Source organism: Ictalurus punctatus, chromosome 12 (assembly GCF_001660625.3).
Source record: "Ictalurus punctatus breed USDA103 chromosome 12, Coco_2.0, whole genome shotgun sequence".
Classification (NCBI taxonomy): Eukaryota; Metazoa; Chordata; class Actinopteri; order Siluriformes; family Ictaluridae; genus Ictalurus; species Ictalurus punctatus.
The window spans coordinates 33,473,081-33,499,042 of NC_030427.2; the positions used below are offsets into that span (position 1 = coordinate 33,473,081).

A 25,962-nucleotide genomic window follows, 5' to 3' on the forward strand; every position below is an offset into this window, starting at 1 on the left:
CACACACACACACACACACACACACACACACACACACACACACACACACACACACACACACACACCATGACTCCTCCTCATCCTCCCCTCCTTTCTCCAGGAGCACAGTGTGTGTGTGTGTGTGTGTGTGTGTGTGTGTGTGTGTGTGTGTGTGTGTGTGTGTGTGTGTGTGTTTGTGAGAGCACTGGTTAATATTTAATGAAATATAAGTGTAAAGATTTAGAGCACGGAGAGTAAAGGACTCCTGACACACTCTCAGAACTAAAGGTACTGAACAGTACTTGTCTTTGTTGCTGACTCGGTACCATCAAGGGAACATATTTAGTACATTTAAGTGTGTCTTTTTTAAATTTTTTTTACAATTTACAGAAGTTACAGTGACTTGTACAGATCTTGCTTTTCTCTCTTTGACAGTAAAATGTAATCGTAATCCTAAAAGCTGCAGGAAATCGTCTTGAATTTGACTTTTGAAAGTTCAACAGAAACCTGTTTTGTTTTTCTCTGAATCAGTGACTGAATCATCTTCAATTTGATTCACTGACTCAGCACATCAACACTGAATCAACACATCACATCATGTGATTGGAAACATTTTACAACTAATCGTTAAGAGCGGGAGAACCAGGAGAACTCCGGACTCTAGATCATGTTCTACCAGCGTGACGGATGACTGGAACTGTTACCATGACAACAGTAAAATGACTGAATTATCACTGTAAATTTAACACAGATGAGCTTGGATAAACACTGTTCCTTTACCTAATAAACTACTGAAACTACTAAAAGTTTGAACATTTAATACACTATAAGATAATGATGAAACCCAGATGTTTAGAATTTCTCCCAGGTGGGGATGAGTATCTGATCATCACGATTCACATTTCTGTTTTAATTCACAGTGGAGAGAAAATAACACTATGCAACAATCTAATCTGCTTTATATTCCTCATTTTATATCACTTTGAATATTAAAACAATTAAGTATACATCATGGGGAGGAAAAGAGTACAAAGATCCACCAAAAAAACAACAACAACAACCCCCCCCCCCCCCCCCCCCCATAAAATTCACAAAAACCCCCACAAAAAACAAGTTTGTATCCAACAAACCAGACCTAAAGAACTGCCTCCAACAAACCCACTTCAACAAACCTGACTTAATGAAATGATTTTATTACACAAAACTTTATTTATTGACTTTAATGTTGTGAATTCTTTATATTTCTGGATTTCTTGAGTTAATACTGATGTCTGGTGAAAATTTCATGTGAATAACCTCATTGGAAATATACTTACTCAAATAAATGTTGCTGCGTCCAATACATATTTCCAGCATTGAACCTGGGCATCAAGATAAACCCATGGGGCAAGGTTGACAAGCCTGACCTGGCCAGTGCTCTTGGCGATTGGGTCCGGAATATTGAAAAGTCACCATCTCAGAGGGTGGTGCTCCTCGACCAATATGCGATTCCAAGGCTCTTATATTAGGCTGACCACTGTGGAGTCAGCTGTGTCGTGGAAATCAATCATTTCAGCCTAAGTCAAAAAACTTCAGAGACGGAGGGTTAGGAGATGTCAAAAAGTAATTAAACTTTATTGAAATATAGTGAGACCGTCTGCAGAAAGTCTAAATTATGCAAACACTCACAGCTCTTTTTTACCTTTCTCCACAGTATACTCATTGTAGGCGGGGTTTTGCCTTTCCTCATTAAAGCAGACCAATCTTCTTCACTACAATTAATTATTCATGTCTATGTGTTATCTTAAATTTGTGGGGCATGCGCAGTTAGTTGTTTTTTAAACGGTTTTATAAGGACATGGGTTCTGCTTTTAAAAAAAGATTTCACTCAGACAGAATCTTGACCTTGACCAACACTTCCTTCTTAGGCCTCAATGAGCATCTGTCCGTTTCTATCTGTTGTCCTTAGCTGAAAACTACCTCCCTTCATGAGGCCGTCTCCTAACTCCTTAATTGGTATCTGGCCTCAAAGTTATTTTACAAAAGTTACTTACAAAAGCAAATGTCTAATGCCAATTTATTGCTGTGCAGAAACGTGCTGGCTGATACAAAAGAATAATTATTGTACAGTAAGACACAGAAGGCATCTAACTCGATACACACTTAGAATATAACTTCATCAGACATTGTTCTATGGATTTAGATTATGCTTTTAAATATTGATTATACATATAGATTATGCTTATAATAATAAATCTAAATGTTTGTCATACATATTGATTACACTTCATAGATATTTTCTATAGCTGCAGGGTCCTTCGAATGCTAGATGGGACAATCAGGATTGCGGTGAAGAAGTGGCTGCGTCTGCCACCATCAACTTGCGATGGGCTTCTGTACTTCAGGAACTGGGATGGTGGCCTGGGGATTTGGAAACTTGCTCAACACATCCCATCAATCCAGTCCAGATAAATGCACCAGCTCTCACACTCTTCTGATGGAGTGGTTCACTAATGCGAGGTTCACGGGCCGAATCTGAGTTCTGGCAGTTTTGGCTGAGGGCTGGCGGCACTGATGATAGCCTCCCACCTCTCAGTGGGATGGTATCGAATGACACGGAGGATGTCTTTGTTGTCCTGTTGACGCCAATGTGCCCAGGCCCGTCAGACTGGAGGCATGAGGAATTTCTGAGGTGGGCAGGTTTGCCGATTCAAGACATCGGGGTGCTTGGCTTCCATAGATCGCAGGTCAATAACAGCTGGCTGAGGAAGTCACTAGGCTTCAGGGAGAGGCATTAGATCAGCGCTTTCCAGTTGCATGCCAATGTATTCCCGACACGTGAATCTCTCTGTCGAGGCAGGGGTAAGGCTCTTGAGACCTGTTGGTACTGCACCCTTAAGATTGGAACCCTGCTCCCACATTTTATGGCAATGTTCGGCTACGCAGGGGGCTCAGATAACCTGATATAACAAGCTGTGTACTCTCCTTGCAGATGAGGCTAAGGGTCTCGGATAGGATGTTCGCCGGGAGTGGGCCTTCATGACTTTCTCGGGCGAACTGAGGTGCATTGACCTGGTTTTCATCCAGGTGTCAGAGGCCCTATCTGTGGACTTAATGGTTAGATTCGAAGTAAGCCCCAACACTGGCTTGAGGGCTGGGAGGAAAAAGGTCAGCCGTAACAGGCCCCATAAGAATGTGATGGCCCGTGAGCTGGGAGTGAGGACAGTGCAGGTCTACGGCTTCCCACTGGGGGCCCACTGTCTGTGGCCAAAGGACAACGATGTGTTGCTGTCAACCTTGGGACTTGGGTCGGCGGGGGCGAGGTCTTTTGCGAGACTAATGAGCAGGAGGACAATCTTGTATTCATTGGACATCTTGCAGGCCTTTAACTCATTGCCACCATGATCTCAAACGAGAGACCTAGGGTGCTGGTGGTGAATAATCACACGCAGGGTCTATGTGTCAGTTGGGAGTGTGCCTTGTGACGTAAGCACCCTGACACCCCTCGTCAAGGGGCTTATCCAGATGAGGAGTATCCATTGTCAGTGTGACAGTTTTGTCTGCCAACAATTTAATTGTACCATCCACTGAGCATTGTGCAGCTGACCGATAGGCAGATGGCAAGTCGGTTAGGCACCAACTAAAGGTTGCCAAGCCATCCACCACCAGTCATGAACTGGACCCGGTGATCAGGCTGCCCGCCACCGGTCAGCATCACAACTCCAGCCGGTGTTGGCTGGGGGGGGTATAGCCTGGAGGCATCCACCTTTCAATTCTGCTAAACAGCCGAAGGACCACCGAGGGCAGGCGGCTGGTCACTGAGGCAAAGTCATGGCTGGTCTATAAGTGTAGCCTGCTAGAAGACGGTAGGTTGGGGGATTCCTGGTGCTCCACGAGATGGTGGGGCATTCATTTAGACAGTTCTGGATACAGGGCGGTGACAAGAACACCGGTCGGCTCATAGGAAAAATACCTGAGGGTGATCTAATGACAATTATAGACTCAACAAGAGGCCTCCTTCCAAACTGGTTGCAGTGCAACATTCACTATTATTGACAAGTAAGTAAACATATATTACCTTAGCAATAGCAGCATTTAGAGGGTCTATATGTGGCAGTATGGAGAATGGACCACCTTATACCTGGAAAGTCGCACCCCACACGTTTGTACCAGGTAACGATCGGTGCCAAAGCTGGGTGTGTGTATATTATATATATATATATATATATATATATATATATATATATATATATATATATATATATATATATATATATTATACCTGACAAAAGGCTACTGGCAAGTGATGCTAGCCCCTAAGGCGATAGCGAAGACGGCCTTCAGCACAGCAAATGGCCACTGGCAGTACCGGGTTCTCCCCCTTCGAGCTACACGGAGTGCCCGCAACGTTCCAGCGACTGATGGACATTGTTCTGTGACCCCATCGTACATTTGCAAACACCTACAGTGAGGGGAAAAAAGTATTTGATCCCCTGCTGATTTTGTAAGTTTGCCCACTGACAAAGAAATGATCAGTCAATAATTTTAATTGTTGATTTATTTGAACAGTGAGAGATAGAATAACAACAAGAAAATCCAGAAAAATGAGGGAAATATGTATTTGACCCCTCTGCAAAACATGACTTAGTACTTGGTGGCAAAACCCTTGTTGGCAATCACAGGTCAGACGTTTCTTGTAGTTGGCCACCAGGTTTGGACAAATCTCAGGAGGGATTTTGTCTCACTCCTCTTTGCAGATCTTTTCCAAGTCATTAAGGTTTCGAGGCTGACGTTTGGCAACTCGAACCTTCAGCTCTCTCCACAGATTTTCTATGGGATTTAGGTCTGGAGACTGCCTAGGTCACTCCAGGACCTTAATGTGCTTCTTCTTGAGCCACTCCTTTGTTGCCTTGGCCCTGTGTTTTGGGTCATTGTCATGCTGGAATATCCATCCACGACCCATTTTCAATGCCCTGGCTGAGGGAAGGAGGTTCTCACCCAAGATTTGACGGTACATGGCCCCATCCATTGTCTCTTTGATGCGGTGAAGTTGTCCTGTCCCCTTAGCAGAAAAACACCCCCAAAGCATAATGTTTCCACCTCCATGTTTGACAGTGGGGATGGTATTCTTGGGGTCATAGGCAGCATTCCTCCTCCTCCAAACACGACGAATTGAGTTGATGGCAAAGAGCTCCATTTTGGTCTCATCTGACCACAACACTTTCACCCAGTTGTCCTCTGAATCATTCAGATGTTCATTGGCAAACTTCAGACGGGCATGTATATGTTCTTTCTTGAGCAGGGGGACCTTGCGGGCGCTGCAGGATTTCGTTCCTTCACGGCGTAGTGTGTTACCAATTGTTTTCTTGACTATGGTCCCATCTGCCTTGAGATCATTGACAAGATCCTCCTGTGTAGCTCTAGGCTGATTCCTCACTGTTCTCTTGATCATTGCAACTCCATGAGGTGAGATCTTGCATGGAGCCTCAGGCAGAGGGAGATTGACAGTTCTTTTGTGTTTCTTCCATTTGCAAATAATCGCACCAACTGTTGTCACCTTCTTACCAAGCTGCTTGGCAGTGGTCTTGTAGCCCATTCCAGACTTGTGTAGGTCTACAATCTTGTCCCTGACATCCTTGGAGAGCTCTTTGGTCTTGGCCATGGTGGAGAGTTTGGAATCTGATTGATTGATTGCTTCTGTGGACAGGTGTCTTTTATACAGGTAACAAACTGAGATTAGGAGCACTCCCTTTAAGAGTGTGCTCCTAATCTCAGCTCGTTACCTGTATAAAAGACACCTGGGAGCCAGAAATCTTTCTGATTGAGAGGGGGTCAAATACTTATTTCTCTCATTAAAATGCAAATCAATTTATAACATTTTTGACGTGCGTTTTTCTGGATTTTCTTGTTGTTATTCTATCTCTCACTGTTCAAATACACCTACCATTAAAATTATAGACTGATCATTTCTTTGTAAGTGGGCAAACATACAAAATCAGCAGGGGATCAAATACTTTTTTTCCCTCACTGTATATGGACGATGTGATTATCCACTCCTCCACTTGGTCGGATCACCTATTCCACCTGGAGGAGGTACTGAAGGAGCTCTGGAAGTCTGGGCTGACAGCCAACCCCAAAAATTGCCACCTGGGGCTGATCGAGGCACAGTACCTATTCTACCGTATTGGTTGGGGCTTACTGAAGCCACAGCCGAAGAAAATTGAGGCAGTGAAAGACTACCCCCGGCCTACATTGAAAAAACAGGTACATGCCTTCTTGGGGTTGGCGGGGTATTACCTTCTCAGTAGCTTTAGTCCTCTCAGAACTCACAAAGAAGGGCCAGCTGGACAAGGTGAAATGGTCTGCAGATGCAGAGCGGGTGTTCTGACCCCTGAAAGAGGCCCTCACCAGCACCAGAGAGGAGATATGCTGCCATGGAAAAAGAGGCCCTGGCGATAAAGTGGGCCATCGAGGAGCTGAATTACTACCTGGTCAGTCAGCCCTTCATGCTGGTGATGGACCATGCCCCACTGCAGTGGATGGCCAAGGCCAAAGACACTAACACCAGGGTAACACAATGGTTCCTCTCGTTGCAGGATTTCTCTTTCCAGGTACAGCACTGGGCGGGAACCCAACACGGGAACACAGATGGCTTTACACGGCGTAATGCACGGTGGGCCCGACACACAGCAACAGTAGGCTCTGAAGGGGGGTACTGTGGCAACAGGCTGGGGGCTGGCGCACAAGAAGTAAAGAGCGCTCCTCCCACGACTGCCGCTGTGGTGCTGAAGAGCCAGCTCCGCTTCAGCACCACCAATGCTTTGGACAGCCAGAGACCACATGGCAACGGGGCAGGGCCGCTGACACACACACAGCTGGCGGCACATAAGAAGCGCGGCAATTGTCCACCATCCAGCAGCCAGCGGGAGAGTATAAAAGGGAAAAGGGTGAGAGAGCCCCTGAGGCATGCAGGATAATCTGTCTTGTGACTTTTGCAGAGAGTTCGGAGGAAACGGAGGATTTCACCCCCTGGCTGCACCCGCGGCACTGGTTGACTGCAGAAAGGGATCCCAGCTGCTCGGAAAGCCCCCAGCATGGCCCCGGTAGCCCCGTGGACGGCACTGGCGCCTGAGCACTTCACCCCACTGCACCTCCTTTGCATCTCACACCTTCACGAAACTTAAATAACACTCTGCAAGTTTGCCTCACAAGTTGGCCTCTTGTGTGTCTGTGCTCAACCCACCGCTGTCTAGGCTCGCTCCTATATATATATATATATATATATATATATATATATATATATATATATATATATATATATATATAAAGTATGTAGGACTGGTGTACTTATTTTTTCCCACCTCGTTCCTGAATGTTGGTTTACTGTTTGGGAAAGATGACTGCATATTGAAATCTGTTTTGGTTTTATTGCTGCCACCTGAGATTATTTGTAGATATCACATACTCCAGTTGGGTACACCTCACACAGGGGGTAAAACCTTAAAACACAGGGTAACATTTATCCCCCAAAATGGATGCAAATTGCTGCCTCAGTTTTTTCTTGACACCACGAATATACTCCTCCTTTTTTAGATTGATGTGATCATTTACTAATGAGACCTAGATCCTCCTTTTCTCCATAACCATCATCGTGCTAGAATTCTGTAGTATATGAAGTGATGTATGTGTGATTTTAAAATAAGATAAGATAAGATAATACTTTATTAATCCCCAGATAGAGAAATTAGGTCAGTCTGGTATTTGAATTGCTCTTGCATCAGAATCTTTGGGAAGATATTCTTATTGTTCCTTAGATATAATAAACACCTTTTGATTGAGCCTCTGGACAAAGTGGCAGAGTACAGTGGACCAAACAATAAACATGCCATTAAATACAACACAACAAAATGGTGTAGTGGGTGGTGTATGGTGAGTAGAGCATAAACACTACTAGAAGGATAGAAGTCCCTGAGTTATAGAAAGGGACTACGTTTACATGGACAGCATTAATATAATTATTGACCTTAATCTGAGTAAGATAATAATGTGATTAAGGTGTTTACATGAGTCGTTTTTAGAATACTCCTGTCATGTTCCCGTTTTACATGTTATAGATCATAATTAGATTAACAGCCCACGTCATTACGTCACCGCGCCATGCCGTAAAACGTTCCTCCAGAATTTCACGTTTCAACATACAGTCCATCTTTGTTATGGTACCGTGTACAGTTTTAGGTGTTTTTATTTAATTTTTTTACGAATGCTTTAAGTGCAGTTAATTATTTGTCATACTGTACGGGCTAATAGACAACTGCTTGAAGCCGTGGGTGTGTCCCAAATCGCATACTTACCGTCTATATAATAGCCGAGATACATGTATTTTCCCCACTACAGGCCTATAGTAGGAAAGTATGCGATTTGGGACACAGCCGAACTCTCTTGTTCGCCATAAAACGGTTGCGCTGCCGTGTGTGATCGTGTCCTGTCGCAAAACGAGGTGAAAACTCCCACATGATGTTCATAATGTGATTAAGGTGTTTACATGTCTGTAATACACGTCCATAATGCGACTAAGACTACGTTTACATGGACAGCAGTAATGTAATTATTGACCTTACTCTGAGTAAGATAATAATGTGATTAAAGTATTTACATGAGTCGCTTTTAGAATACTCCTGTCATGTTCCCGTTTTACATGGTATAGATCATAATTAGATTAACAGCCCGCGTCATTATGTCACCGTGCCACGCCTTCCGACGTCACTCCAGAATTTCACGTATCAACACACGATGTTCATAATGTGATTAAGGTGTTTACATGTCTGTAATACTCATCCATAATGTGACTAAAAGAGTAGTACTCCACACGTCTTAATTAGATTATGGCTTACTTCTATTATGACCTTAATTATATTAAGGTAAGTAAAAATTGCTGTTTACATGGTAGTTTCTTAATTAGAGTATGGTCTTAATCAGATTAAGAGTGGATTATTGTTGTCCATGTAAACGCAGATAGTGACAGTGCTGTAACTGATCAGTAATACTCATAATAGTAATAGTAATAATTCCTATAAAGGTTAATGGTTAATGAATATTTTTCTTGCAGATATAATTATATCTGCCCTGTACTGTAATGTACTGTAATGTACTGGCACCATGTCCAGGGTGTACCCTGCCTTGTGCCCGATGCTCCCTGGGATAGGCTCCAGGTTCCCCCTGACCCTGAACAAGGAGTAAGCGGTAGAAGATGGATGGATGGATGGATATAATTATAACTGCTATATAATTACTATAGACTATAGACTTAACAAATATTGAGAATTTTTTTTTTTTTTTAGGTCTGTGAGTCTGTTAAGAAAGTGTTTAATAAAAATCTTAAAAAGGATCATAAAATATAACAACTGCAATTTTGTAAGTTGAGCAACTAAACCAATAAATCTAAGGGTAGGGCAGTAACAGCAGCAGTCTATACAGAAAATCAAAATGAAGCACTTTGTCAGTATAATGAGTCAGGTTTAGGAGAAGTTAGATACCAACTTTTATTAAGAATGATTTCAGAAAACAGTGTTTAATGAAATAGTATTTGTAGCAATTTCACATTTAGACATTTTTATCTTCACTCATTTCCCATAAACAGTTTTATCTGTCTTCTACCGAGTACAAAGTACAAGCGCAGGTACAAAGTTTGTTAATTCCAGGAAACTAAAACCTGCTTTCACTTTTGATGTCAGCGCTGTCACGGAATGGCGTCGAGTAAAGGTAAGAATCAAATTTGTCTTTCATTAAAATGTAATTTTACATTAAGTGTTTTTAAAAAGTGTGTTGGTGAAATATGGTGGCTTCACGGTGCATGAAGTGAAAGTTCCCTGTAACTCAACAGTGTGATAAAATGGATTACATGTGATTAAATGGATTATAAGTGAAAAACCTAGGAAAACGGCGACACGTCTTTTTTCACAGTGCAACGTCAAATGTTTAACGTATAAAAAAGTTTATATATCTATATATAATATATATTTAAATATATAATATAAAATATTTAAAAGTTTTTATACGTAAGCCTTCAGCAAAGCATTTTCCTATCGACTCAAGTTTAACTTACTTTGCTGCCTTTATTCTTGTTATCAATTTTAATTAAATTCAATGAGTTTTATTAGAATGACGTCACAGCAGTTACAATATTGTGATGTCAGGTGGGATTCCATTGTCATTCCCCTGTATAACCTGTATACATTGAAACAAAATGTTGTTTGTTCAGGACCATGGTGCAACACAGAACAGCACCCAGAACTACATAAAGTAGAAATACACAGAACATGGGCTGTAAATTGTAAGCTGTTGTGTGATGTAGCAGCACAAGAATAGCAGCAACACCGGCAGCAAAAACCAGTTCCACGATATAAAAGTGACTGATGCAGCTGTGTAAACTGCAGGTGTGCAGTGGTACTGAATCTTACTGGGTTAGGTGTTTGACTAGCCCAGGTGAGTGATGGGAGGCAGCAGGGTGTTGAGTAAACTGACTTCCTCAGGGACGAAACTGATGGCAGGAGGGTGAAGAGTTCATGAGAGGGGTGGGAAGGTCGTCTGCAATACTGATGGCTTTGTGGATGCAGCGGTTGTTGAAGGAGGTTTCGATGGCGGGAAGAGAGGCCCTGATGAACTTTTCAGATGTCCTCACAATTTGCTGTAGGGTCTTGTGGTTGGAGGCTGTGCAGTTCCCGTACCACACAGTGAGACAGCTGGTCAGGACGCTCTCTATCGTCCCTGTTTAGAAGGAGGTGAGGATGGGACAGGGGAGTTTGGCTCTCTTCAGCCTCCACAGGAAGTGGAAGTGCTGCTGGTCCTTCTTGGCTTGGCAGGAGGTGTTCAGAGTCCAGAAGCGGTCCTCAGTCATGTGCACACCAAGAAACTATGAGCTTTTGACTCTCTCCACTGTTGTTCTGTTGATGCACAGTGGGGAGTGGTTTGCTTGGGTTCTCCTGAAGTCGACAATCATCTCATTATTCTTAACCGCTAGTCATTCAGGCAGGACATGGATGATTTCTTCAACACAGGGATAATGGTGGTCATTTTGAAGCACACAGGGACTTGGCTAGGGACATGTTAAAGATGTCTGTGAGGACATCTGCAAGCTGATCAGCACATTCCACGAGCACCCGGCCAGGTATGTTGTCAGGACCTGCAACAGACAAGTACTACTGCAGACAAGTACTTGGTTGGTGGGAGTTTGGAGTGGTCTTCCCTGCTGGCATGTTGTTCTGTGTGTCAAACTGTGTGTTAAAGCATTGAAGTGACATTTTATAGAAATTGCAATAAAGGAAAATAAAAACAATAAAATAATAAAACAGCAAAACCATGTGTGTGTGTGTGTGTGTGTGTGTGTGTGTGTGTGTGTGTGTGTGTGTGTGTGTGTGTGTGGGTGTGTGTCTGTTTCACTCTTCAGTTATATTCAGGTTTTATAGGAATATTTAACAGGAGCTCTACTTGGATTTTTTTTTTGGGACAGCCATGTAAATTTTTTCTCCGTCCTCCTATGAGAAAATTACAGGCTAAATTACTGACTGTTTTTAACCAAACTCAGAACTCGTCTTATCGTTTCAGTCTGGATGCACGTGTCTGTGATTTTCTATGCAGATGTCATCACACATTGGAAAAAAAATGATAGGTATGTCTCAATCAGCTCCCTAGATCGTGAATCAGTACAATACATGAGTTCGGACACTGGTAAGGACTAGCGACATGACTATATACTCGCATTGTAAAACATCACCACTGGCATTTATCGATATCATTCTGACATTATATGTCATAAATTTGTTAGCTTAATCACATGCATTTCCATCATGGTACTTCAAGCAGGATCGTAGGCTGGCTAATCATTAATCATTAAACACTTACAAGTCCTTAGACTCAAACAAATCGTATATATATATATATATGTATATATATATATATATATATATATATATATATATAAGTGTATATATATATATATATATATATATATATATATATATATATATATATATATATATATATATATATAAAATACAGTTAAAAATTGCTAATGTAAGTAATCATTTGAGAGCAACAAGAATGATAGCAAGGTGCATGTAACACTTTGCAGTTCTTTGTTCAATTTGCACCATGAAAAGTTGGCTTCAAACTTTCATTTTTCCATTTCTTTGGAATAATTCACAAATGGATAATTGTCTCTCAGTTTAAATTTTGATTCTACAAGTTTGGGTTGTTGCATTAAAGCTCTGTCTTCACAGCTTTGTTGTTGCACTGTGTGCACACTCCCTGGTCTCTAGGGGAAGTTGGCAAGATGGTGCACTAAGTGTCAGCAAAGTTCTGAGCTCCAGTGGATAAGTCCTAAATTACTAGAATAGATTACTGACTTGCAACTAAAGAATATTTTAAATTTGTGTTTGAGGTAACCATCTCAGGAGATCCACTAACTGATCGTTGTCTTATTTCTTTATTGTTGAAACCAGTAATTAAGACTACAAGGTCTTATTAAAAAGCTATTTAGCAAGCAAGACTAAAGCAAGACTATTAAAAAGCTTACTGCAGAGAAATAAGAACATTACTTGCTCAAATTAATAATTAATTTTAATCAATAAATTAACAACAGTTTAACTACATATGGAAGCAAATGGGAAAATTTTAAATTTAAAATATGTGACTTTTCTATAGAGTTTAGTAGAAGAAAGAGTAAAAAAAATCAGCTTATGATGAGATTAATTAAAGAAACAAATGGTTGCTGTACAAAGAATGTCTAATGCTATATGGATAGAAGACGTCTTATTTCTACCAATTTAATTTACAAAAAAAGGACAGTTTATTAATTAACGATATGGAAATTACAGAATCAAAATTAATGCAGAAGAAATATTTGATTTTATAGAAAACTTTACTCTCTGTCCTACTCTGATGATACATCATGGTTAGGGTTAGGGTTAATTTTCATTAAACAGACAGAAGAATACATTCCACAAATTAAATTAGATTTCAAATAAATTTGTGAATCTAATCTAAGGTTGAAGAAACATGATGCTGTTAATGCCTTGAAGGAATGTATACAGACTAATGCACTACTATTAACTATGAAACAAGTTTTGATTATTATTACAATGTCAGACAAGATAAAACACTAATTAATAATTTAAGACTGATTACTCTTCTCAAAAATAGACTACAACATTTTTTACAATTGCAAATAGGGCAAAAGGTCAAGGTCAAAACAGTCAAGGTTTACTAAATGTAGAATAATACATCAAAACATCAGACTTATCCTATAGACCTTCTGGATCATAGACATTTAGTTGAAGATGAAATTTTTATTTCTTGATTTCTGGAGGGCATTTGATATGGTAGTGCATACATTCATTTTGAAAGTACTGGAATGCTTTGGATTTGGGAGAAGACTTTAAAAAATACTAAATATTTTGTATAAAGTTATTTATAGTTCTATATGACTAGCCGATGGGACTACTAAGAGATTTAATGATGAATAATGAATGAATTAATTTCTTAGAGATGGGTTCTGGTTTAACCTCCCTGGGAAACTTATTAATTATTTGGAGGCATTGAAATTCTTTTGTGTTATTCTGTGCCATCTTATCCACTTTTTAATATATAAAAAAAACTTTAAATCTTTCCATATTCAGGTTTTATTGTATTAGATTGTGATATAAAAATAGAATTTTTCACCACTCAATTCAATTCAATTCAATTCCATTCAATTCAATTTTAATTGTATAGCGTTTTTTTTACAATAGACATTGTCTCAAAGCAGCTTTACAGAAATATCAACACGGTATACAGATATTAAAGGTGCAAATTTATCCCAACTGAGCAAGCCACTGAGTGGCGACGGTGGCAAGGAAAAACTCCCTAAGATGTTTTAAGAGGAAGAAACCTTGAGAGGAACCAGACTCAGAAGGGAACCCATCCTCATCTGGGTAACAACAGATAGTGTGAAAATGTTCATTATGGATTTATATGAAGTCTGTTTGGCCTTAGGAGCAGCCATAGTCCTAGCAGTCTGGAATTGGAGTAGATGAGATCTCCATCCAGAGGTAGGACATCCGAAACGGATCAGGCAGGTGCAGAGAGCAGAAAGGATCAGGATCTCTAGTATCTTCGTAAAAAGCACAGCACTATCATGGAATAATATTCATTCTCATGAAGAAAAATTAGTGTTCTTCAAAAATTGTATGGAAAAAAGGAATTTGGTCTATTGTATAATGGACATTGAACTAAATGTCTGGGTTACGCATGTAAGACTGTTCCCTGAGAAGGGAATGAGACATTGCGTTAGCTGAAGGTTGTGGGAAGCGCTGTCGTGCATGACCGGTATCTGAAGCTTGTGTAAAATCATGCTTATATATATATGCCTACCACGAACAGGTGAGGTGGCAATTATGCATGTCACGTGATATAAAAACAACAGCTGTGAACCACGCTGCCAGCCTCTATTATCTGAAGCAAAGACACAATTCACAGGCATACCCCAGTTTGACAAAGCTAAGCTACATCTCGTTCCCTTCTCAGGGAACAGGGTTACATGTGTATCCCAAATGTTCCCTTTTAAAGGGAACTCAGTGTTGTGTGAGCTTCACACTGTGGGAACAAGAAAACCCACTCGATCCTACTGAGGGTATGGCCTGTTCAAAAGACCCAAACCCGATGATCACTGCAAGATACTTGATCCCGGAATGGAATGCATGTCCAGACTGTAATATAGAATGAATATTTGTGGCGTAGACCACCCTGCCGCAGCATACACATCCTGTAAGGATACCCTATTGGATAAAGCCTTCAAGGAGGCGCCCTCCTTAGTGGAATGAGCCCCTATGCCCAGAGGCATAGCGAGAACGCATGCCTCATAAGGGATAGAGATGTCTTCCACTATCCAATTAGAAATGTGCTGCTTCGACACAGCATCACCTCTACTGTTGCCACCAAAGCAGACCAGCAACCGCTCTGACTTATGTCACCAAGAGTGTGACCCACCAAGAGTGTCTCTTATAGAGACTGGAGAGGATGCCTAGACCCAGCTTTATCTTGCTCAATGTTGATAGGATTGACCCTATACCTAATGGGGATATAAACACCCTCGTCATAGTAGAATAACTACTCTGAACTGGACCTGGACCCTTTTCTATGGTGGACAGAACCCATGGAGACACATTTGTCAGTAGTTTCCATGCTGTCTTTAAGTGACATTAACTTTTCCACATTCTATTGGAGGGAAAGTATCAGATTTTCATTGCCCTGTGACAGCTTGCTGACCAGAGAACACTGAAAACTTAGGACAGCCTTGGCTAGGGGAGGCCCTATAGTAATATTGGAGGCTAACTGACCTAACAACCTCATGTCCTCTGATACGTTTCTCCACAGCCCATCACAGCCCGGTCCCTGTGTTTGTTTATCTGCAAGTAATAAAGACTGTGACCTGCATCCGCCTCCAGTCCTGTTCCGTGACAATATGTCATCTCAGATGCTCTTTGGCTGCAATTTTGTCTGTTTTTGGTGCCTTGGCCCTCTCCCACACGCATGCCATTTAGGTGTGGGACACATTTTCTCCAACATCAATAAAGTTGCCGTATGATATGATGGATATGCACTTGTCTGTGCTGACTGGGCACAGCACTCTCAGGGGCTGTACCTCACTAACTTACCCTCAAGGTGCACCTATACTGAAAACAATTTTACTCTCACCCTAACATTTCTAAAAAACATGTCCAGTGTTTACATTAGCCCAATGAAACCTCTGTAGCTAGTCAGATGCCAACTAGCCTAACTTCACTATTCCTCCAAAACCTGGCAGGTGCATATTTACTTCTTCATCCTTGTTTACACACAAAGTTATAGCAGTCCTGTACATTGATGATCTTTAGAAATACTTCAGCAAGATCATGGCATATCTTCTAGAAATTCTAAATGAAAAGTCTCAGGATCTTGTAATTATAGTGTCATTAATAAAGGGAGTAAACAAGGGGAAAAGCTCATTTAATTTACTTAATTCAAACACGTACATCAGTTCTATTTAATTGAAATGAGTTACATGAACACAAGTTGTTTTTCTAAATCCAACATGATTTGATCATGTAATTTGAAAGTTCTGAATAAAATCAAAGCCTGGGTCAGTGTCGCTGTGAGATGGTGACATTTCCATTTGCACTTTTATTACAGCACAATTTACTCTTTATCTGTTTATATTTTAGTTTGGTATATTTACACATGTTTACTCTAAAATGATGAAGAAAAATACAAATAAATAAATACTATGAACTTCTGGCACTAATATAAAACGTTAATTTGAAAAAGTCTTAATTTTTTTGTTCAAAACAGCACAACTGGATAATCAATAAAACCAGGCCCACACCTTCAGCCCCATACATTAACAAAACATTTACCTCAAAGCTGGATAGTGAGTAGACATTATTTTTACTCAAGAGTTCCACAGTGTTATGTTTGTGAAAAAGGTGATGTTAAGGGCATAAGGCAATTTTTTAAAGAGCAAAAATATATAAAATGTGTATAATTGAGTTGCCACTTCATGCCCAGAATTCCCAGTATTGATTCAAGATCCACAATGACCCTGACCTGGACAAAGCACTTACTGATGATGACGATGTAAAATGTGGTTAGAACACACAGTCAGTGACACTAGACTTAATACTTGACTGCTATTCGAGTCAATGTTTAAGATTTAAGATCAGAACTTAAGGCTGTAATGTCCAACTGTCCAAGAGAGTTCAAGAGTGTTCTTATTTTTAGCTAATCACCAGAACACACTTCTCTGTTGAATCATTTAAGCAGTACTTCTTAATTATGTGTAAGGACAAAACTAATGATGATCCGATAATTTCATTTTACGAATAGCAGGTGTAATCCATAAATAAATATAAGGTGTGATCATGAATAAATGTTGGTCCTGTAGTATGTTTAGTAAATTACAGTGTGTTATTTTTGCACAGAGCCATCAGACCGTAATAGGAGGAGAAGGGAAAGTATGACCCCACCCCCCACATGTAAGTTATACTGCTTTCCCTGATGTATTAAAAATTTTAAATTTTTCCTTGATGTGTAAAATGTGATGCAGTATCTGAATGGACAATTTATAGAGCTGGAGACCATGTCAACATCTTGAACTCTTTGTAATGTTCCTCAAACCATTCCTGAACAATGTTTGCAGTTTTTCAGGGAGCATTATTCTGGGACCATTATCCTAGCCATCACAATGTGGCCCTTGTCAAAGTCACTCAGATCTCGATCTTTTCTCAAAATCTCTGGACTTTTCTATCCCTTTAAAAAAAGAGAAGAAAGAAAAAGAATGAGCGAGAGAGAAAAATATGAGTAAGAGAATTCAGGAAGTATGTTACGCCTTGCTCCCGTTTCATCATGGTGAGTAGTGCACACTTTCTGTGTGAAGTCTCTAGGGCTGGAGCATACGATGACAGCCTCAAGATGCCTACATTAGGCAGCTCCGCTCACGACTCGCGCTCTTCTCGGAAGCTGAAGCAAGTTGGGTTTCAGAGCCTTGCGGATCTGGGCCAGCTGCTGCCGAGGCAGCTAGCCATCTCAGGTTCAGGGGATCTCTTATGGATCCGGAAGAGGACCGGGAGACCAGCGCTGCTCTATCTCTTGCTCTGTCTTCCGGGTCCAGCTCTCGCTCTAGCAGGATTTTGGAGGTCGTGTCGCGACTCCTCCTTCCGATATAGAAAGAAAAAAGAGAAAAAAAAACACACAAAAATAATAGTAATAATTCCTCTCTGACTCCGAGGAGCCAGAATGGTGTAATAAAAACTGAGAGCACCATATAAACTCTTCTGTGAACACGTTACTAACCCCTAAAACGCCAACCCCACATTATCCTTTAAAAAAAAAAAAAAAAACTTATTCTGGCTCTTACACCTCTACTCTGTGCACTTTGCTTCTCTAGAACTCAATTATAAATATTTGTATAGTAGCACAACTTTGCTTGTATTTCCTAATTTGTAAGTCGCTTTGGATAAAAGAATCTGCTAAATGAATAAATGTAATGGATGTTTGTGTAAACAAGATCAAGTGTGTTCCCCCCTCTCGTTGCGAAGTCCACATGTTGATGACATTTAGGGAGCACTGACTTGACCTAACCCTAACCCTTGATTTGCATGGTTAAAACCTCCAGTGATGATAAACAGTCCATCGGGGTGTGTGTTCTGCAGTTCACTAATAGCCCCATACAGTTCACAGAGCGCCTCATTAGCATTAGCACTCGGAGGAATGTACACTCCGATCATAAGGACAGTGCTGAATTCCTGTGGTAAACAAAATGGTCTGCATCTAACAGTCACAAACTCCACAAGCATTGAGCAGTAACTAGAAACTAGCATGGCGTTCTTCCACCATTCAGTGTTGATGTAAACACACAACCCACCGCCATAAGCCTTACCGCACAGGGATTCGTTTCTGTCAGCACGAAACGAGGAGAGACGTCTAACTGAACGGCACTGTCTGGAACTCAGTCACGGAGCAACATCTCTGTGAAAACAAAGATGCAGCAGTCTATAAACTCGTGCTGCATTACGTGCTGAAGTCAGATGCAGTTCAATTTATTGTCCAGAGAGCAGATATTAAAGAGCAGGATGATCAGGTGAGCCAGCCAGCTAGGGTTGGTTTTAAGCCTAGCATGGACCCCCACCCTTTTGCTGTGCTGACACACCATTTACGACGTCTCCTGCCCCGGCCACCAGCATCAGGTGATACCGGGGACTCGATGCCTGGTCTAGGCAACACGCAGAGATTGCATAGATTCTCTAGCACATCATCCATCTTTCGGATGAGATGTTAAACCGAGATCCTGACTCTCTATGGACATTAAAAATCCCAGGACACTTATGGTAAAGAGTAGGGGTACAACCCCAGTGTCCTGCCCAAATTCCCTTATTGGCCCTTTTCTATCATAGCCCCCTAATAATCCCCATCCCTGAATTGGCTACATCACTATCTCCTCTCCACTAATAGCTGGTGTGTGGTGGATGTTCTGGCACACTATGGCTGCCATCATATCATCCAAGTGGATGCTAAACACTAGTAGTGGTTGAGGCAATTCCCCCACTCCATACTATGTAAAGCGTTTTGAGTGTCTAGAAAAGCACTATATAAATATAACTGTAATCATGCCTTTTCGTTGTTGCATGATTTCTGTATTTTAGCAGTATCTGGAAATGGTAGACATGAGCGGGCTGCTGTATGCTACTGCCGTGCCACGGCACTAAAAATTATTGTACTGTACAGTTGCAATCAAAATTATTCAACCCCGATTGCAAATCAGGTTTATTGTCAAAATAAACTTATAGACTCATCTATTTGCTGTGACCAAATCAAACAAAAGCAATTGAAATTGTTCAGCACAACGAATGTTTCAAGTGGTTTCCCCAAATTCAACTGAAAATACAACTTATAATGACTTCAAGTTTAAAAATAATTCACCCCTTCTTGGAGAGCATCTTTAGTACTTAGCGTCTGGCAGCATTCCTGAGGAATCTTATCCCATTCCTCATGAGCAATGTCCTCCAGTTCAGTAATATTCTTGGGTTTGCGTGCTGCAACCACCTTCTTCAAATCCCAACAGAGATTTTCTATGGGGTTCGAGTCAGGTGACTGTGACAGCCCTGTAGAATCTTCAAGGACTTCTTCTGCAACCAAGCCTCGGTGGAATTTGAGGTATACTTGGGATCATTTTCCTGTTGGAAGGTTCAATGATGTCCAACCTTCAGCTTCCTCACCGATGGCATGATGTTTTCTCCTAGGATTTCCTGATACTTCAATGAATCCATCTCCCCTTCCACATGCTGCAGGTTTCCAGTGCCAGAGGATGCAAAGCAGCCCCAGAGCATCACAGAGCCACCACAATGCTTGACTGTGGACAGAGTGTTCTTTCTTCATTCTTCTTCTTCCAGACATACCGCTGATCCATCGTGCTGAAAAGTTCCATTTTTGTTTCATTGCTCCACAGAACAGAATCAAAAAACTTCTTTGGTTTATTTATATGATTTTGAGCCGACTCTTCTTGTGTTTTTGGGTCAGTAGTACGTCTTGGAGTTCTGGCATGGAAACCTTCTGTGTTTAGTACGTGCCTTACTGTTGTTGGGGTCCACTCACTGGTCCAATGTCAGTATCCAATGATGTGGTAGAATGATTCCCACATGTTCTGTCTTTTTTAAGTGATGTGAATATATTTAAATTTGTCATTCCAATTCTGCTTGACTCTCTCTTAAATTAAATCTGACTTCAATTGTAAAAATCTCAATGTTGTATTTATTTCTTAGTTATTTGTATTTTGATACTTTTGATCTTCTGTACTTGATTAATCCTAATTTATTCTATACTTTTTGTTATGCTCATTCATTCAGATTCCATGTTGAGTCTCGTGCCGGTTGTTTGCGTGGATCTCACGGTCACAAACTCGCCAGTCTTGGTCATTATTCATACGACCGCCCCATACTTGCCCTTTCCTAAATAGTACTTTATTAGTCCCCTTAGATAGTAACACTTAGTTAAGTTATCATAAGTCAGAGGTCATGACCACTAAAATCTACAGAGACAGACCAATAATACCAATATAAGTAAAATTAGCTTCATGTAATCATGCCATAGTTTTCCTATGTACACGTTAACTAGAGTAAGATTACAGTAATCAGAGGTTTAGACATCCCCCTATTTAGACTTGGTTGATCAACTTTATGTTGTCCTAAACGGGTATTTCATATCGAGCCTGTACACACTAAGTACACTTAACTAGCACCAAGTCATTAACCTGTCTCTTAGTTCCCTTAGTTAGTAACACTGAATTGCAGTAACTTTATTTCTAGCCAGAGGTCATGAGCACTAAAATCTACAAAGATAGACCAAACATATCTGAGTAGAATTATCTTTATATAATTATGCCATAGTTTCCTATGTACACATTAGCTAGAAGAATATTACAGTAATCAGAGGTTTAGACTTCGTCCTATTTAGACTTGGTCCATCAATTTTATGTTGTCCTAAATGGAAATTTCCTATCGAGCCTGTACACTATAAGTACACTTAAATTGTTAGCCTGTACTAACCTGGTCGCAGATTTGCTATAACAAGGACTTAATGTAATCTACTAGAGACAATAATTTCAGAATAAATCAGAATATAATCAAGTCTAATAGTTTATTTAACCAGGTATGAAAACATCCAAAACCAGTAATAATATTGGCAATAATAAGAAAGAATTACATTCAACATTACATTACAATCTAATTCAAATCATAATAATACAACATGAGAGACAACACTTACATACCTGGTAGAGAAAAACTACACACAGTGGTTGTGTGGGAGATCTGTCTACAGATTCCCCAAATCTTTGGTCAGCTCTCCCCTAAATACCTAGATGTTCTGTGGCTTCATCAAATGGTGTCGTTTGTGATTATAATTTGATGACTGTGGAAGGATGTACCTTATTTCCATACAGGAGGTAATTTGAATGAGGGACCTTGGGAGGGTATGCCTTTAACGACATGTAATATATTATTTAAACTGCTGTTGAAGGAATGAGACCATATTTTCCAGTCGCACTGAGACCTTTTGTATAATACAGTAAACATGTATAGGTGACATCTTATTCACATTAAAACATGTTATGTAATGTTGGTGTGTTTAGGGTGATCTTGACACAGAGAGAGAAGGGTATGAGGAGAGGAAGGAGGGAACAATGTAGTGAAGAATTCCTAGTCTCTACTCAGCATGATGTGTTAATTCAAATGGAGATGCTAATTCTGTGAGAGAGAAATTGAGTGTTCGTTCCCGTAGTAGCTCTTTGTCCTCAGAGAGTGTTTCTCTCTCGGATCAGACATTTCCTAGTCTCCACTGAGCCTGATGTGCTAATTCAGTTGCAGATGCTATTTCTGCAAAAGAGAGGTCAAGTGTTTGTTCTCGTAGCAGTTCTTTGTTCTCAGAGAGTAGTTCCTTCTAGGTTCAGACATCTTGTCACCAGCCTTACACTGTGCTCACTGAAACCTCAGTGCTTGCTGCCACCAAGTCTTGCTGCAGGTCTTTTGCAGTCACTTGAAGGTTTTTCTCAACCTGCCTTCTCAGAAATCTAGTTGCAGCAGTTGACAACTTCCTCTTTCTGCCCTGTCTGGGTATTTAATGTTTTTTTTTGCCCCTAGCCAGTTCAGGTATTTCATGTGTTCCAGCACAAACACTCATGGTGCAACTAATGAAGCCCTGGATTAGTAGCATCAGGTGTGCTTGAGCTAAGACCTGTTTTGCATATTTGTGCTGTTGTGAGGGATTCTATTCAGGGGGTTGAATAATATTCATTATAAGTTGCATTTTCAGTTGAATTTGGCAAAACCACTTCAATTTAACTATTTCAACTGCTTTTGTTTGATTCATTCATTGCAAACAGTTGAAAGTATGTCAATTTTGACAATAAACCTGATATGCAATGGGGTGGAACTTGGCTTGAGAGGTCATCTCTTTGACCTCGGACATTGTGTATGATAACACTCAATACTTCCCAAAGTCATTGTGTCCTCTACTAAAGGAGCTCCACTGTTTAACTAGTAGGTTATGGAGGGGAGACCGTTTATTATACATTTCTATAGAAGTAATATAAGGCTTCAAATTGAAAGTGAATAAACATTTTAAAACAGGGAGACAAATCTGAAGCTATTTTGTGTCACAAATCGTGACGGAGCAGAGATAAAGCGGATCCAATGCAGGATAACAGTTTTTATTTGTAGAGACACAGGCAGACAAATCCTAGACGTGATCCAAAACATAATCCATAAACATGCAAGAGGTCAGGCGATTGGCAAATAGGCATACATGGGGCAAGGCTGGAATCTAGGTCGTTACACAAAACAAGACACGAACTAAGGCGAGGGACTGGAAGCGGATAATCCAGCGCGAATTCACTTTAAACTATGTCTATGGCTACGATGCGATGCAAACTAAACTAAACTAAACTAAACTAAACTAAACTAAACTAAACTAAACTAAACTAAACTAAACTAAACTAAACTAAACTAAACTAAACTAAACTAAACTAAACTAAACTAAACTAAACTAACTCTAAACATTTACTTACTAATCTCCCGCGTTTGTGTGTTGGGAGATGCACGGTATATATGCCGACATGATCAGCGTGTAAACTGCTATCAGCTGGGAGCAATACAGATCCACGTGAATTCCCAGCCAATGACGGAACAGGGAGGAGACATGATAAACATATACAAAACACACGTGTCCCAATGTCACTACGGTCGACAGCGGAAAAGCAGGTGCTCGCGCATTTGCGCTTAGAGCACGCTGCTTCAAGGCGGAATCGTGACATTTTGTTTGAAGATAAATACCCGTGTTTCACAATAATACCTGTGATCAGTGTTATACATCCTGTTCTTTAAGGAAAATTGCTCTTCCCTGTGATGATATGACTGTAATTAGTTATTGGCTGGTGGATTAATTATTCTATTTCCTATTCTATTTTCACAGTGTCAGAGCTGAGGATTGTTATTTTGGGGAAAATTCTTTCACAGACCAGCACTGTGGGAAACTTCATCCTGGGCAGATCAGCGTTTGAGATTGAAGATCCTACGCATTCAGTAGAGCTTTACTGTGAGCGTGTTAGAGGGCATGTGGAGGGAAGATACATCACCATCATCAGCACACCTCATTTTTACGACCCAAAACTCTCTAATGAGGAACTGAGTCAGAGAATAAAAGAGTGTGTTTCACTTTCTGAACCTGGACCTCATGCATTTTTAGTTGTGTTGCAGCCTCACGATTTTACACAGAAGGACAGAAACCTACTGAGATACATCTTGAACTCCTTCAGTGATCAAGCCATAAACTACTCCATTGTGATAAACACAGAGAGCGGGTTTTATCAGTCAGTAGATGAAGGAAAGTACACTGCTATTCACGAGTTAACAGAGGAATGTCATGGGAGGCATCACAGTTTTTTACAGTTACATGAACGGAGCAGGGACTCAGTTTGTCAGCTGTTTGTGAAGATTGACCAAATGGTGAAGGATAATGGGGGAGGACATCTCGTATGTGAGAGTTTTCAAGATGCAGAGCAATTGTTTAAACCTTGTGGTGAGCCTGCTACAGAGAGACAGAAAAGAACTACAGGTTTTCCTGAAGCCACAGTCAAGACAAACCAATTACATGTAACAGGAAGTGTTAAAAGAACAGGTGAAAACTAATTTTATCACACACACACGCACACGCATGCACACACACACCGATGTAAACCAGTTCTGACTGTGATTTACTGCATTTCACATATAAATGTTAAAGAATTTGAACAATTTGAAGTCATTACATTGTGAGACAGAAACTTGTTAGTGATAACTGGCAACGCACATTTAGTAACGTTTTCTTTTAATTTATTTTAAAAGTTACGATAATGTTACGAAAAGAGAAAAAAAAAACAAGACACAAAGAGTAAACACTTGTGCCATTATATTTAAATGTATATAATTATTAGGGGTGTAACGATAGTTTACTTTATTATGTAGTCTGTTCATTGTATCATTATGGCCCTAATAATTATAGGTTTAAATATACTGTACTAAAGTTATTCTTACAATGTCAGTTTTTATTATTGTACTTTTTGTCTACAAGGGTTAGTTTTCAAATACACTGTAATGTATTACCGTGTATAACCCTAACCCTAATGCCTACTTAATTGTTACTTAAGTATTATTAATACTTAATTGTTACTTAAGTATTATTAATACTTAATTGTTAATTAATGCCCACTCAGGGGCATAGTTTGTGGGGGTGGGAGGTAACACCCCTAATATTCACATCTAGCAATTACAATGGGTAAGTGTATCCTAATCCCAAGTTTACAGGTGTTACAATCTGTATTGTAAAGAGCGCTATATAAAGTTAACTTGACAGCTGTGCAAGAGCTGACCACTGTATGTTTATATATAGCCAATGCCTCTAAACTAGGAAAGGAACTTCATTACGGATTTAGAAGCCAAAAGATAAACAACAAAATGCAGTGTGACTAGAGAATTGTTTTATTTGTTCTGTTTGTTTTTAAATGCTGTGGACCTGCACTTGCACTTCACACACAGTTTACTGTTACCAGGATTTGAGATATTAGAAATAAGCCACTTATCTCCAATATTGAATATATTTACACAAGTTGTCTTAGCATGAGAGTGAAGAGACAGTCAGTAGTCAGTAACAGAGCCTTCAAAATGCTGCATTCAGTACTTCAGTGGAATTTCTGTGAACCGCTGTCTAAAAAAATCATCATGTCACGTAATTGCTGTTTTTACATTTTTTTTCACAGACTGGACCACTCCCCAGAAACAAGATGAGCTAGCGGTAAAAGGACAGGTAAGCAGATTCTTATGCAGTGTCACGTATCCCATGTAATGGAGGTTAGGATGGATGAAAATGCAAATAAGTGTTTATTAAGACAGGAAGACATATCCAAAACATGAGACAATAGCGAGGTCAAGAAACAGGCAGTGGTTCATGAGATTGCCAAACAGGCATAAACTAGGCAAGGCAAGAAACAAGAACAAGAAACAAGAAGCAAGATCAATGAACATGAAACAAAATGAGGAACAGGGTATAAATTCTTGGTATGGTGATAACAGAAGGCTCAAAAACGGCTACACTTCCTGAGGGTTCTCAGGAAGTACAATCCGGACCCCAATCTGCTGCTGACCTTCTACCACTTGTCCGTCAAGAGCCTGCTGACATACAGTATCACGGTACGGTACGGCAGCTGCACCACGCAGACAGGGAGAGGGTTCAGAGAGTAATAATAGCAGCACAGAAGATCATTGGCTGCCCTCTCCCCTCCCTGACAAATATTTACACCTCCCGTTGCCTCAGCAGAGGAAAAACCATCATTAAGGACAGCTCTCACCCTGGCTCTGATCTGTTTAATCTGTTGCTCTCAGGAAGACGTTACAGGTGCATCAGAACAAG

General features: G+C 40.4%; 1 protein-coding gene across 1 annotated transcript in view; it reads left to right on the forward strand.

The window, feature by feature from the left end:
- Positions 1 to 9,622: 9,622 nt before the first annotated feature.
- Positions 9,623 to 25,962, forward strand: part of LOC108272485 (interferon-induced very large GTPase 1) — a 34,392-nt gene continuing 18,052 nt past the window's right edge. The window contains exons 1-4 of the mRNA XM_017480915.3: positions 9,623 to 9,717; positions 16,950 to 17,003; positions 23,491 to 24,195; positions 25,313 to 25,359. Coding sequence (XP_017336404.1) covers positions 9,702 to 9,717; positions 16,950 to 17,003; positions 23,491 to 24,195; positions 25,313 to 25,359 — 822 coding nt within the window. The 5' untranslated portion in view covers positions 9,623 to 9,701. The remainder of the gene's footprint in view (positions 9,718 to 16,949; positions 17,004 to 23,490; positions 24,196 to 25,312; positions 25,360 to 25,962) is intronic.